The sequence below is a fragment of the Prionailurus viverrinus genome, chromosome B4 (assembly GCF_022837055.1).
Source record: "Prionailurus viverrinus isolate Anna chromosome B4, UM_Priviv_1.0, whole genome shotgun sequence".
Taxonomy (NCBI): domain Eukaryota; kingdom Metazoa; phylum Chordata; class Mammalia; order Carnivora; family Felidae; genus Prionailurus; species Prionailurus viverrinus.
The window spans coordinates 91,587,093-91,601,152 of NC_062567.1; the positions used below are offsets into that span (position 1 = coordinate 91,587,093).

Consider the following 14,060-nt stretch of genomic DNA (forward strand, 5'->3'; position numbering starts at 1 on the left):
TGCCAGTGACAGATTTCTGAGGGCACAGGCAGCAGTGATTTCAGGGCTTTTGAAAAGATGCTTGGGCTGCTCAGGGCACAGAAGAACACTTGTCACCTCCTGTTGCCATAATAAGAGGGGACAGGACTGCTGGAGACGGCAGTGACTTTCAGAATTCATGGAGTGTGTCTCATATGGAAAGACCAAAACAGCCCCATTAACTTGAGAGATCTGATGCATTTTTTTTTTTTTCCCGAAGCAAGCTTTTCACAAAGCTTTCTCATGTGTGTGATCAGGTAAATAAATACAGAGCTTCACAAGATTAAAGGATAAAACTGGATAATGCTTGCCTTTCTTTCTCTGGGCCACCTTTTTTTTTTAACCTCCTCCCCCCAGGTTTATTGATATATAACTGACATATAACATTCTTTAAGTTTAATGTGTACAATGTGATGATTTGACATATGTGTATATCATAGGATGTTTACCTCAGTAAGGTCAGTCAACATCTTCACCTCACGGTGGCCATTTTGTTTGCTGTTGTGCCAACATTTAAAGTGCTATTTTGAGGGGCATCTGCGTGGCTCAGTCTGACAGCGTCCGACTTTGGCTCAGGTCATGATCTCACAGTTCGTGAGTTCGAGCTCCACATTGGGCTCTGTGCTGACAGCTGGGAGCCTGAAGTCTGCTTTGGATTCTGTGTCTCCCTCTCTCTCTCTGCCCCTCCCCTGCTCATGCTCATGCTCTGTCTCTGTCTCTCTCTCTCAAAAATAAATAAAAATTTTTAAAAAGTGGTATTTTGACACTTTAAATTCAATTAATTTAGGCCATTTTAACAAAATTGAAATGAGGAATTTAGGAAATTGATATTTAATGTGATGAATTCTACTTCTCAGGTCAGATTTATTATTTTCAAATTGCTAGTGTTCCTCAAAGTCAGGCAGCCGCCTTGGAGGGAGCTGATGATTTGCCTGAAAATCTATCTGGGCAGAGCCCGTGTGGAGGGACATTTATTCACAGCAGAGCAAAATGTACTCTTCAAACCCATTAGAGGCAAGTGCTGTTATTTTTAACCTTCTGCTCTGCAGAATCTTGTCAGAGCCGTAGCCTAGGATTTATAAGATGGGAAAGGTAACTCGTGCTGAGCTGGGAGGTGGGGGCCAAGCACTGGGAGGAAAACCCAGCGGACAGAGGTTGTATCCACCCAGCACCCCCTCCTGACTCTCTTGCTGGGGGACAGTTTGGAGTAGGGGAGCATCACGGGGGGTTTGCCTAGCTCACAATAGGGGGTCCCAGGGCTGGTGACCCTCCTGCTGCCACTCTCTTGCCTCTCTGCTAGTTGGGGCCAAGGATTACAGCAAATCTGGTAAAAGAACGGGCATATCAAGACTCCTGTTACTACTCTGGTTATGCTCATGGGCCCTCCACTGGCTGATGCAAAAATAAGTTGTGGCCCCAAATGGGGGTTCACTTAAAGTCCCCCACATTTCAAAGCTGTTGTATCCTGTGGGATTTTTGTGAGAAAAGGACATTAAGTCATCTATACCTGTCATGTCTTTTAGAAGGTGAAAATCGAGTGCCAATGGTGAGCCTATGTCGGCATATGAAAGAATCCCTGAGAAGGTTCTAGAATTTTAAAGTTAATAACGCACAATCATCTCCTTGGGAGGCTCCGTTTCTCCTTCCTTTCTGGTACATTAAGTGAAAATCAATGTTCCAAGAATACATTTTTGTCCAAGTTAGTGATTCAGAATTTTGAGATATTTTTGGTAGTTTATAACACACGCATGCAATAGTATGTATCAGACTATGTATTTTCTTGTAAAAGCTATAATATTTGAATATAGTTAGCTAAGAGTGGATAACTTACTAAAACATCCATCTAGAGGTATATTTAACCACAATTTAATAAAGGACGTGCTTGTTAAATACATATTTTGGTATATTTGAACTAATACTGCCAAGAAGACTTCTGACTGTGCTACGCAACCCGAATGCTTTGTACACATTAAATACATACGTACAATTGCAAAAAAGTAATTATATTATTTCTACACATTCAGAGAGACTTTGGAATGAAGATAGATAAGTAAAAGTCACTATTTCTGGGTGTTTGCAGTTTTACAGCACCAAATAAATCCTAAATAAATCCCTCCGCTCCTAACCAGAAGGAACGCTTGCAAAAATCTGTATCTTTCTCCTCTGTGCTAAGTGCATCCTTAACTGACTTCATAGATCCATTCCTTAAGACCACTCTCAGTGTGAGGAAGTTGCGACATATTTGAATGACAGCAGAAAGCCCAGTAAAGCGGTGTTCATTAAAGGGTATAGTAGCAAGTCCACGGGCCGAGAGCACTCTTTTACATCAGCAGGACCCTTAGAGCGAGCACACTTCCATGTGTGCACATGTTAGTGATCCATTTCATAAGCAGCTTCTGCCTCTCGTCTCCAGGATTTGGAATCCTTTAGCTGCTCTGGGTAGATATTTCAGCGGGGTTTTCCCAATGCCCTTAAGGGGTTATTGCTTCTTCACTCTTGGGGATTTTGATTTTCGAGATGGGATTAAAGGGAGTTATGAGACTTTAGGACTTTAATTTCCTTGTGTTCCATTCCTCAGAGACTTACACATTTGTGCTAATGGATAATCCTAAGTATTTAAAAAAGAACAAGAGTTTTGGAGCGACCCATGGTGCTGTCATGTGAATAGCATTCTACCTCAGGCTAGCTGTGGTGGGCTAACCCTGGATCTTACTTTTTGTTTGTTTGTTTGTTTGTTTTTTAATGTTTATTTATTTTTGAGACAGAGAGATTCAGAGCATGAACGGGGGAGGGGCAGAGAGAGAGACATAGAATCTGAAGCAGGTCCAGGCTCTGAGCTGTCAGCACAGAGCCCGACGCAGGGCTTGAACCCATGAACCGTGAGATCATGACCTGAGCCGAAGTCGGATGCTTAACCGACTGAGCCACCCAGGCGTCCCACTTTTTGTTTGTTTTAAAAACAAATTTGGGGGGCGCCTGGGTGGCTCAGTCGGTTAAGCGTCCGACTTCAGCTCAGGTCACGATCTCACTGTCTGTGAGTTCGAGCCCCGGGTCGGGCTCTGTGCTGACTGCTCGGAACCTGGAGCCTGTTTCAGATTCTGTGTCTCCCTCTCTTTCTGACCCTCCCCTGTTCATGCTCTGTCTCTCCCTGTCTCAAAAATAAATAAAACGTTAAAAAATTTTTTAAAAAATAAATAAAAATAAAAACAAATTTGGGGCATCTGGGTGGCTCAGTCGGTTAAGCATCCGACTTTGGATTTTGGCTCGGTCATGACCTCGTGGTTTGTGGGTTTGAGCCCAGTGTCAGGCTCTGCACTAATTTGTGCAGAGCCTGCTTGGGATTCCCTGTTTCCGTCTGTCTCTCTGCTCCCCTCCCACTTGTACTTTTTCTCTCTCAAAATGAATAAACATAAAAAAAAAGAAATTTGTTTTCAGCAATGCTGGCTTGAGTTTAAACATTCTAGGTTTGTTTTGGTAAAGTTTGGTATGTTAGGTGTAAGTGTTTGCTATTGTCCAAAGAAGAGTCATTTGCATTTCAGGGCTTGGGCGTGTTTTCTTCACACGCATCTTATAGAAAACTCTTCCCTCTGCTTGTGGGTGACCTCTTCATCTTGGTTAATAGTGTCTCCAACAGTAAGGATGATGAAAAGACACCTTAATTAAAACAGCAGATCACCGCAATGTATACTTTAAATACCTCATAATTTTTATGTCGATTATACTTCAATAAAGCTGAAATTAAAAAAAAAAACTGTTACTTTAAATACACTGTCATTCCTTGCTGTTTGTGCTCATATTGTCTTGGAATTTACCCTTTGCTGAATCTCCTCCTCCTATTTGTGTGCTAGCTCCTAATTTAGTCTTAAAGATGCACATTGGACTCCTCAGCTCCAAGAAGCCGTCTCTCATTCACCACGCTGGGTGAAATATCTTTCTTTTATTCCCATAAGACTGAGCGTTTCTCTATTGCTGGGTTTACCACATGGTACCAGAACATGTCTCCTTGTGTCAGTGAGCTGAAGAGGTATTTGTTTTGTTTTTGTTTTTTTTTTTGCCTATGCCTAGCATTTGAAATAGAACCTATCGTATACCAGGCCCTGAAAGAAAATTTGCCTGAATAAATGGATGAGTTCATTCTATATGTGAAGATACGAGGAAAAACGTGATATTTTAAATTTGTATTTGAGATAAAAATATGGGGAAAATCTTACTTTATTTCGCTAATGTACATTTGGTAAATGTGCAGAAAATATGGCAATATTTTGAATATGTCCCTGAATATAGAGAACAGAGGAATTGTCTCTAAGGAGTTTTCTTTTTTCTTTTAAATTTTTATTTACTTTAGAAAGGGGGAGAGGGGGGAGAGAGAGAGAGAGTGCACGCCGTGGGGGACGGGCAGAGTAGGGGAGGGGAAGAGTTGGGGGACAGTAGGCTTCCTACTGAGAGCAGAGAGCCCGATAGGGGTGCTCAAACCGGTGAACTACAAGACCCTGACCTGAACCGAAGTTGGATGCTTCACCAACTGAGCCACTCAGGCCCTCCTAAGGAGTTTCCTTTTTATGTGGAAATGAGTAGTCCCCTGAATGTAAAAGAAAATAGGAAGCAGAGTAATTTCTCAGGTTTCTCTTGGATAGTACTTTTGTTCAGTTATTGAAGGGCATTGCCTTGATTTTAGAATTTCTGGGTCATGGGAATTGTGATCATAAGCTTGAAACGTTGATGTGAAAAGGTAAGGGAAATTTGATTTCTGAATTAAATATGCTAGGAACGTACATCCTAAATAGAATAAGAAAATTAAAAACTTACTCAACCAGGAAAGGATTTTATATGCTTATCAAGCAGCAAACACTTTTCTGAACCACTTGAATCCATACTACTTTGACACCCGGTCTTTATCCTAATGCAAAGGGCTCATTGACTCAGTCATCATCAACAAAATCACCTGTGCTACAGTAATCCTTACTTTTACCTTCCCTTTTCCCCTGAGCCTTCGTCAGATGGCTCACTTGATATTAACTTTGTATTTGGTGAGTGAACAGTGAAATTCTTAGGGAGTGATCTTTTATGAGTTTAGAGGACAGTCATTGCTTTCAGCCTAGCAAACCATTCACCTATTCCTGGTAGTACCATTCTAATTTTCTTAAGACATCACCTCCTCCCTATGGTTGCTTGGGGCTGACACATGCCCCTTGGTCCAAAGATGGACATGTGAACAGGCCTCAGCTAATCAAAATATCGTGCTTCCCTGTTCAAGAATGGGCACGTTCGCCAAGCCCAGCCAGTTAATTCAGTACTTTAGTTTTAAGAGTCATGTTCTTTCCACAGGATTTGCTGAGAGGATAGGTTGTAAAGCTGCTGGCTGCCATCTTGCTGTTTTGCCTGTCTGAAACCTGAGCCAGTGGAGAGAAAAGCTGAACTGAAGAGATAGAGAGGGGAATAGTGAGTCCCGGTGACATATTTTGAGCCTCTGAAATTAGCCACACCCAAAGCTAGGCTAGTCTCCAGATGTGACCCAAGAAACCCCTTTTTGCTTAAGTTAGCTGGAGTTGGTTTTCCAACACAGGCGAGCAGAAACAACTTGTGTAACAGCACAGTCCTGGAAAGAATCAACCGTGGGCATTTCTGTGAATACTCCAAAAGCCTGCATTCCTGTAGCGACTTTTCCTGGACTGTGAGGTTCCCTTTGAATGGTCCTCATTCATGCAGAAAATCAAGATCAAGTGAACTTTTGTCTAATTGTTTCTTTGATCATTTGGTTCCAGAGTCCAATTAAATGCCTCCCAGAAACCTCCCCTAATAGACTCTGGCCTTTGCCTGTGGCCGTTCCCATCATGCTAGTAAATAGGCTGTCTTAATTAGAGGAATTCTCTCTGATAACTAAAAACTTTTTGCTGCATTCTTAAATATCACATCTCCCAGTTTTCTCTCAAGAATTTTTTCTCTGTTCCAAATTTCCAGTGCTAGCTTAATATGAAAAATGGCTTAGATTTGTTTAATCTTTCTTTAATTTTTAATCATTTTGACATCCACAAATAGGGTACTTACATGAGTCAATATTAACAATGCTCTATGGTTACATCTAGAGTGTTTTGATGTTTCCAATCTCATTTAATATTCTCAATAATTGTTTGGGGTAGATATTTTCTGCAAGGTCTTATAAATCCCTAATTCTGTGTCTCTATATTTAGAAATAGAAATAGATATTTTAATAATTTCTAAAGAACATGGACACAGAAGAATGTAATATTATGATGCTTGGGATGAATATGTAGACCAAAATGAAAATCTTGAGACCAAACAAAAACTGTCATTGTAACCATCCTGCAAAAACAACTAACTGGATGATAGATATGGAGCACAAGGGCACTTACAGTCCCAACAGTGATACCACAATGATTCTCCAGCCCTATCAAATGTGCTAGTCTCTTTTCTCTTACAAATTAGACCTTCAATTCTGTGCATTAATCAGTAATGGGAAGGGAGAGAAAGGTTAAAGCCTGTTGAGTTATCCAAGAACAAATCCACAGAAAAGCATCTATTAATTTTTAAAATCGAGAAGGATTTCAAAACCCATGAAACTGCCACCACAAACTGCCGAGATTCGCCACAAACTGGGCGAACAACAGTAAATTGCTCTTTGTGGAGACTGAGCAACCAGCTGGGGTTGGGATGCACACAGGAGAATCCAGGCTTGTCGGGCCATCTGGAAGCCAAGGCGAGCCTAGCCTGGGTGTGCAACCTTCTATCAGGTATGCTTTGAAGACAACAGGCAAATCTCCTGGCTCCTAAATCATCTCATCATTTGACCCCACTCCTGAAATTCTACTTGGTCATCTTTTCCTTTGGGTCTTGAAGACCTGTTAGGATCAAGAGACATTCAGCCAAGAGTGAAGCCTTGTGGGAATAGGGCTGAAGCTGGATATCCTCGTGGTTGGGAAACAGGAGGGCTGAACACTGTGGGAGAGAGGAAAGAAGGTCCCAGGTAGCAACTACAGGACGTGAACTTGCCTCACAAATCTGCCGAGAGCTGGTCTCAACAGCAAACCACAGTTTTGTCACAAGTTGTAAGAAAAATCCTGCAAAAGTTTTCCTCTTTTTTAAGGGGGTTTTCCTTATTTTTCTAAATTTGTCCACAGTCTTCTCTTTAAGTTACTTGGAAACTGTGGCAGCTGCCTTGAGCAAAAATACTTAAACTTCCCCCACATTCACACATTTCTCCAAAATCAAATACATTATCAGATTTAATAAAATTATTCGAGAAGTGTGCATGAGTTACTTCAGGCCTCAGCCCATTTATTTAAAGCTAAGTACATAGGGACAGATTGTTATGTTAAAACCACAGAACAGAGACCGACTTGTCTACTAAACATAGTTGAATTAAAATCTTAGAGAAAACTTATCTCATTCCTTAGGATTTGCTTGTCTCCAAGTAGTCTAACACAGTGCCTGCATGTGGTATATGCCTCATAAACACTTGTTGGAAATACATTCAGTTATGAACGTCTTAAGTAATAAATGATTATATAATTGAATAAACTACTTTTCAAATCGGAAGGAAAAAAGAGGATAACTTCACAACTATTGGAAAAGTTTTCTGTGGTATAAAAACAAGGTGAAATGCAAATTACCCCCAAATACACATGCCTGCGTGTACACACACACCACATTTAAACCGGAAGCTATAGTCTCTTTGCTCTCAAACTTCCTCGGGCATATTAATTATACCTGAACATCTGAAATAAGATGTTACCAATTGAGAGTTGTCGTGAAAGTGAGTTCAAGACCAGAGCATAAAAAATCAGAACAGTGACCAACTTATTTTCTAAATATTGATGATTAAAAAAAATGCACTCACCCCATTTCGACTGTTGACCCCAGAAAGGAGGGTATGCAGTAGTCAGCGGCTGCCAGTGTATAAGGTGGTCGAGCAGCAGAATCATCCCAGTAAATGTCCTTCTTCATCTTGGGTAAGCTCATGTGCATTTCATCCACAGCTAAAAGAGAGACCTAAAATCATTGTTTTATTGTTAGAATAATTTGGATGTGGAGTGTATAAAGACAGAGAGTAAGCTCCAATGGGTGGATGGGATTTGCAGCAGGATGGAGCAGTCTGAGAGAGTAAATACACAAATGTCCGTTGTTCATATTTGCTGTAACCAGGACCATTGCAGAGACTTGCACATGTTTATTGCGTGAGGGCACTTGGCAATGGGGGTTAAGTGGGGCTATAAAACTGCCCAGACTTGGTTTATCAAGCCACATGCCCAGAATGGAGCTAGCTACATTTTACTAGGAGGCAGGAGAGAGAGACTCCTTTTCCTTCTTGGTTCAAAGTTACCGCATTGTCTAGTGGCTATCCTTACAGCAACCTCATAATTCCAGATATCATAGGAAGGAGAAGATTCTTAATATCCCATTCCGTTGATTCCATAAACATACTTATACTTGATATCATTTCTTTTTAAAATCATTTTTAATGTTTATTTATTTTTGAGAGAGAGAACACGAGAGGGGGAGGAGTAGAGAGAGAGGGAGACAGAGGATCCAAAGTGGGCTCTGCATTGACAGCCAGAGGGGCTTGAACCCACAAACCGCACAATCATGACCTGAGCTGAAGTCAGATGCTTAACCGACTAAGCCACACAGGAGCCCTCTTTTTTTTTTTTTTTAAAGTAGGCTTTAAGCCCAGTGTGGAGCCCAATATGGGGCTTGAACTCACAACCCTGAGATCAAGACCTGAGCTGAGATCAAGAGTTGGACTCTTAATCGACTGAGCCACCCTGGCACCCTGTAATTGATATCATTTCTTATGTGCCCTGATTATTTGTTTGTTTGGATACGTATATCAGCAGGTCTATACTGGTTGGGGTGTGTGTATATATATATATATATTTTTTTTTTTAAACATTTAAATTTTTTTTTACATTATTTATTTATTTATTTTTGAGACAGAGAGAGACAGAGCATGAGCAGGGGAGGAGCAGAGAGAGAGGGAGACACAGAATCCGAGCCTGACGCGGGGCTTGAACTCACGGACTATGTGATCATGACCTGAGCTGAAGTCAGACGCCCAACTGACTGAGCCACCCAGGTGCCCCTGGTTGGGGCTATATAGTGGTCTCTCTTCTTGACTTTGACAAACTAATGCATGAATAAATTATTAACCTGCAAATCCAATCTTTACAAAGAGCAAGTGTCCTAACCATTATACTTCCTCCTTGATAGATTGACAATGTGATTGTTGGAGGTCATGGAGAGGATGTAACCTCTGCTGACCTGAGAGCTGAACCCAGGCTACAGGAGGCCCTTTACCCCCACCCCTCCCCTGTCATGGGAATGTACATTCTGCTCACTGTTCTCACAGTGGAGCCATTTCAAGGACACAGCCTTGAGAGAGCAGTGTATTATTGAGACCATCTGGACTGAAAGTGTGACTGAACCCAGTTAAGGCCTTGGTATAAACTTTTACAATTCTGGCAGGTGGGCATGGAGATCTACTTGTCTTGTGGCCGCCCCAAACAAGCCTTGTAGGTCAGTTCCCTTGCTTGTTAGACCTGCCACCTACCAGTCTGGAGTGGCTTCTTTCTTCCATCTCTCCCAGCCCTCTAGGTATGCGGCCAGTTTGTGAACCAACAGTGAAACATAGTGAAACATTTGAACCTGCTTAAGAACTGAGCAAGGGCCTGAAGCAAGTAGCCAAGTTGAAGTTCTTTCCTTATCTGTGAGGACAGAGAATGGTCTGAAGAGAGTCCTGCCTGGAAGGAAAATTCTCTCATGCTGATTCTTTAAGAAAAACCTCTCTGGAATAATGCTTTGGGGGTAAGGGTCCTGGGGTCCATTAGGTTTAGTTCTGTCAGATTTGAGACATAGGCTGGTATGGCCCACGTTTCCAGTGTCCAGCTGCTTGGACATCTGACTGCAGGGAACTTCATGACATGGATTTGGGAACTCACACCAGATCACTTCTGGCTGCCATTGTCTGTCCCTGCTAATCTCACTTGGGTGGCAACAGAAACCAGATTAAAGAATGAATTAAAACATTGCTCTGCAGTATGATGGAAGAGGCTGTGTAAAGTTAATAAACTTACAAAGAAAACTGGCTTGAAATTCTACTTAGGGGAAGGGGAGGAAAAATAAGATAAAAACAGAGAGGGAGGCAAACCATAAGAGACTCTTAAATACGGAGAACAAACTGAGGGTTGCTGGAGGGGAGGTTAGTGGGGGGGGGGGTGAGCTAAATGGGTGATGGGCATTAAGGAAGGCACTTATGATGAGCACTGGGTGTTGTATGTAAGTGATGAAACACTAAGTTCTCCCAAACTATGCTATATGTTAACTAACTTGGATTTAAAAAAAAATAAAAATAAATTCTATTTACAAGGGACTAAACTTCACTGCAACTGAGACCCAGGACCTGTGAAGTTCCAAAAGGAGCTGAGGCAAGATACTGAAAAGCCAAACCTCTTTCTTTTGTGGCTGCAGCTCTGAAGTTCAGGGGCCTGTCGTCAGAGTCTGTTCAGATCTGAAACGTCACAAATGATTCATTATTCATGTTTGTAAAGGAAGGAAAAGCTCCTCTAACCTGCAGATTTCTGTCAATGCACCAGTTGGTTTCGAAATCATCATCATCTTCTCCAAAAGGGTTGATAAGCTGCTCAGCTACCTGCGGTGGAGAACATAGAATAGGTCCATCGTGATGCTTGTGAAAGCTAGGAATGCAAGCTAAAGGTGACGGAGGTGATGCCCTTTGCCACTTTCATAATATGAAGCCCAGAAAGGAGTGGGTGGCTCCACAGACACTGATGTTTACCTGCAAGCGACACTGCTCTCAGACCACGAGCGAGGCACCTGCGTGGGTTTGCTCTCCAGCGGACCTGTCTGTTCAGCTGGTGACAGCACAGGCCCTTCAGGAGAAGTTGTGCCATGTAGGAGCCAAATGGTTGATGTCCGGGTACAAATCAAACCCATGAATGTCGAAGGAGCACAGATAAGGTGCAAGGCACCGTTTGCGGCACTTCCAGGGCGATGTAGCCTGGGGGCTTAAGGAACTTACAAGGGCCCAAGTGATGAGACAAAATGTAACCATGAGGAAGGGAAAACAGCAGAGAGCACAATGAAAGAAAATAAGTCAAGGAGTTTTCACAATTATTGGATCCAACTGTTGAATGAAAAGTCAGAGAGCTGGGGGGTTATGAAGCTGGAATTTGTCTCACTTTGTTTTACTCTAAAGGATTTACTTTTATCTGGTGGGTCAGTTTTCCCCACTATGAAAAGTTGAGGCAGCGTCTTACCGTATATTTTCTAATAGTTGGTCAATATGAAATGATCTTAACCATGTTCTGGCATTGAATAGCCTTCTTGGTAAGAGATTTGTATGTCAAATATGACTCCTTTATTATTCTTTTTAAATCTCTTGCTTTTTATTATCTAGTGTGTGTGTGTGTGTGAGAGAGAGAGAGAGAGAGAGAGAGAGAGAAAGATTTTACATTCGGTCTAAATGGGAAAAAAGTGTATAAAATAAAGACACCATTGATTAGTTGAATTTCTATGTTCTGAGACCATTTTGTAGAAATTCTGTCTACTTATTTTTTAGGACTTAAGTCTAACCACTAACCACTTAGAGCAGTTGTTCTCAACCTTGGATGAAGATCAAAGTCACCAGGAAGGCTTTAAAAAAACTTGATGCCTGGGTTCCTCCCTTAGAGATTCTAATTAAATGGGTGTGAGGTTGAGCTGAGATATCAGTACCTGGTGAAACTCCCGGGAGATTTTAGTATGTGGATGGAGTTGAGAACAGTCAACTTAGAGAGATACGTTGCCCCAGTTCCCCAGACTGGGCAGGGCCTGAGCCCAGAATCAGTCAGCCTCACAGCGACATCCATGTCAAGGTCCTTTCCAGGGCCTGTCTATCCTTCCTTGCCTGAGATTTTCCCTAAGTGGGCCACTGAAGAGTCCTGGAAAATATTCTTGTTATAACCAGAATTTCACTTTTATGGGATCAGTCCTGCATATAGTATGAGAGTCTACATTTAACTTTCAAAATGATACCTATGTTTCAGAATTGATTTTCTCAAAAAATATCCTTTACTCTTTTGGAGGCTTCATTTCCAGCAGGTAACTAATATACTGTTTATAAGGTTAAGATGGGATTTTTACACTTTGAAAATATTTATAAATATTGGAATGGACAAGATAAAACAGCTGCTTAGAAATTGAGATACAATCCATTGAGTGGGAAAACACTTCTCCTAGGACTATCTCTTAAAGGAGCTAATGTGGTATTTTCATATTTTGCCTTTAAAAATATTTTATAAAGGAAAGGAATGTTAATATTTTATTTATTATTTTTTAAAATATAGGGGTGCCTGGGTGGCGCAGTCGGTTAAGCGTCCGACTTCAGCCAGGTCACGATCTCGCGGTCCGGGAGTTCGCGCCCCGCGTCAGGCTCTGGGCTGATGGCTCAGAGCCTGGAGCCTGTTTCCGATTCTGTGTCTCCCTCTCTCTCTGCCCCTTCCCCGTTCATGCTCTGTCTCTCTCTGTCCCAAAAATAAATAAACGTTGAAAAAAAAATTTTAAATATAATTTATTGTCAAGTTGGCTAACCTACAGTGTGCTTTTCGGTTTGGGAGTAGATTCCCGTGATTCAGTGTTTACATACAACACCTGGTGCTCGTCCCAAAAATATTTTAGAGGGCATTTCCCAAGGCAGGAACTGCTAACTGTTCCTAACAGGCTGGTCGAACACCTTACATAGACACAAAGCAAAGAATAAGAAGCTTAGCACAACTCAGGGGAAAGGGCAATAAAAGACTAGAATGATTGGGCACCTGGGCCATTTGTAGTGATTTATTGTTTATAAAACTAGAGTCTACTTTTTTCACTAATGGGAGAGGAGAGCTATTAGTCTCTCTTGCTCTTTCTCTCTCTTAAATGCGTAAAAATAATTAAGAATTACCATCACCTGGTTGAAAATAGTTTTGCCATTTATAAAGGACATGCTTTTACTTTTTGAAATGTCAACGTATTTATCATTCCTGGTTAAGATTCAAACCAGTGAAGGTAAAGGCACTGGCAGGGAAAATGTTGCCACCGCCTGGAAGGCATCCACGGTGCATGTCAACATGTGGCTGGCCAAAAGGTCAAAAGTTTGAAAATTCGATTTTATTCATCTTCAAACTGTCATTAGATTTCATTTACCTTGATTTAGCCATTGTCTTTGTGTGTGTGTGTGTGTGTGTGTGTGTGTGTGTGTGTGTTCCATTCACTACCAGGCTCCGGCTCTGGTATTTACCTGTGCATCCAGGGAAGGGTAAGGGGCGCCGGGAGGGGCGGGGGTTGGAGCAGATACAATTCTGCACCCATGACTGGACAAGTCCTCCTCACTGCTCTGACCTGTTTTTAATTTCCTGGCAAACCAAATGTCGTCACAAATCCTGGTGTTTCTGGTTTTGATTCTGTTGAATCATTTTCTGAGTCTCGGTTCTGGTTTTAAATTTTTTTTTTTCAACGTTTATTTATTTTTGGGACAGAGAGAGACAGAGCATGAATGGGGGAGGGGCAGAGAGAGAGGGAGACACAGAATGGGAAACAGGCTCCAGGCTCTGAGCCATCAGCCCAGAGCCTGACGCGGGGCGCGAACTCCCGGACCGCGAGATCGTGACCCGGCTGAAGTCGGACGCTTAGCTTAACCGACTGCGCCACCCAGGAGCCCCACGGTTCTGGTTTTGAAAATGGGATGCATTTAATGGGGGACAGCTAGTGGGACTGCGGAGAATCACAGTTAACTATTTACAGAGTTGAACAGAACCAAGATAATAATATAATACGAATACTTAACTCTGATACACAAGGCTTCTTATTTACTCTCTTTTACTCTGCCTACTTGCTTATTGTGGCATAAAATATCAGTGAAGTCACAGTTATTACTTTAATTACATTATTATAATCCTAATGGGAGCACACAAAGACTTAAATTACTGGCCGTAAAAGAGTATTACTGCAACGTCTTTGCTTAGATTGCTGCAATATGGTACTCACCACAT

The 14,060-nt window shown here is 41.8% G+C and overlaps 1 protein-coding gene across 2 annotated transcripts in view; it reads right to left on the bottom strand.

The window, feature by feature from the left end:
* The window catches only part of BEST3 (bestrophin 3), a 37,574-nt gene that overhangs the window by 5,858 nt on the left and 17,656 nt on the right, over positions 1–14,060 (bottom strand). For both annotated transcript variants that reach the window (XM_047867061.1, XM_047867062.1), the window contains 2 exons: positions 10,601–10,681; positions 7,874–8,025 (listed from right to left, as the gene is read on the bottom strand). In XM_047867061.1, the coding sequence (XP_047723017.1) occupies positions 7,874–8,025; positions 10,601–10,681 (233 nt within the window). The remainder of the gene's footprint in view (positions 1–7,873; positions 8,026–10,600; positions 10,682–14,060) is intronic.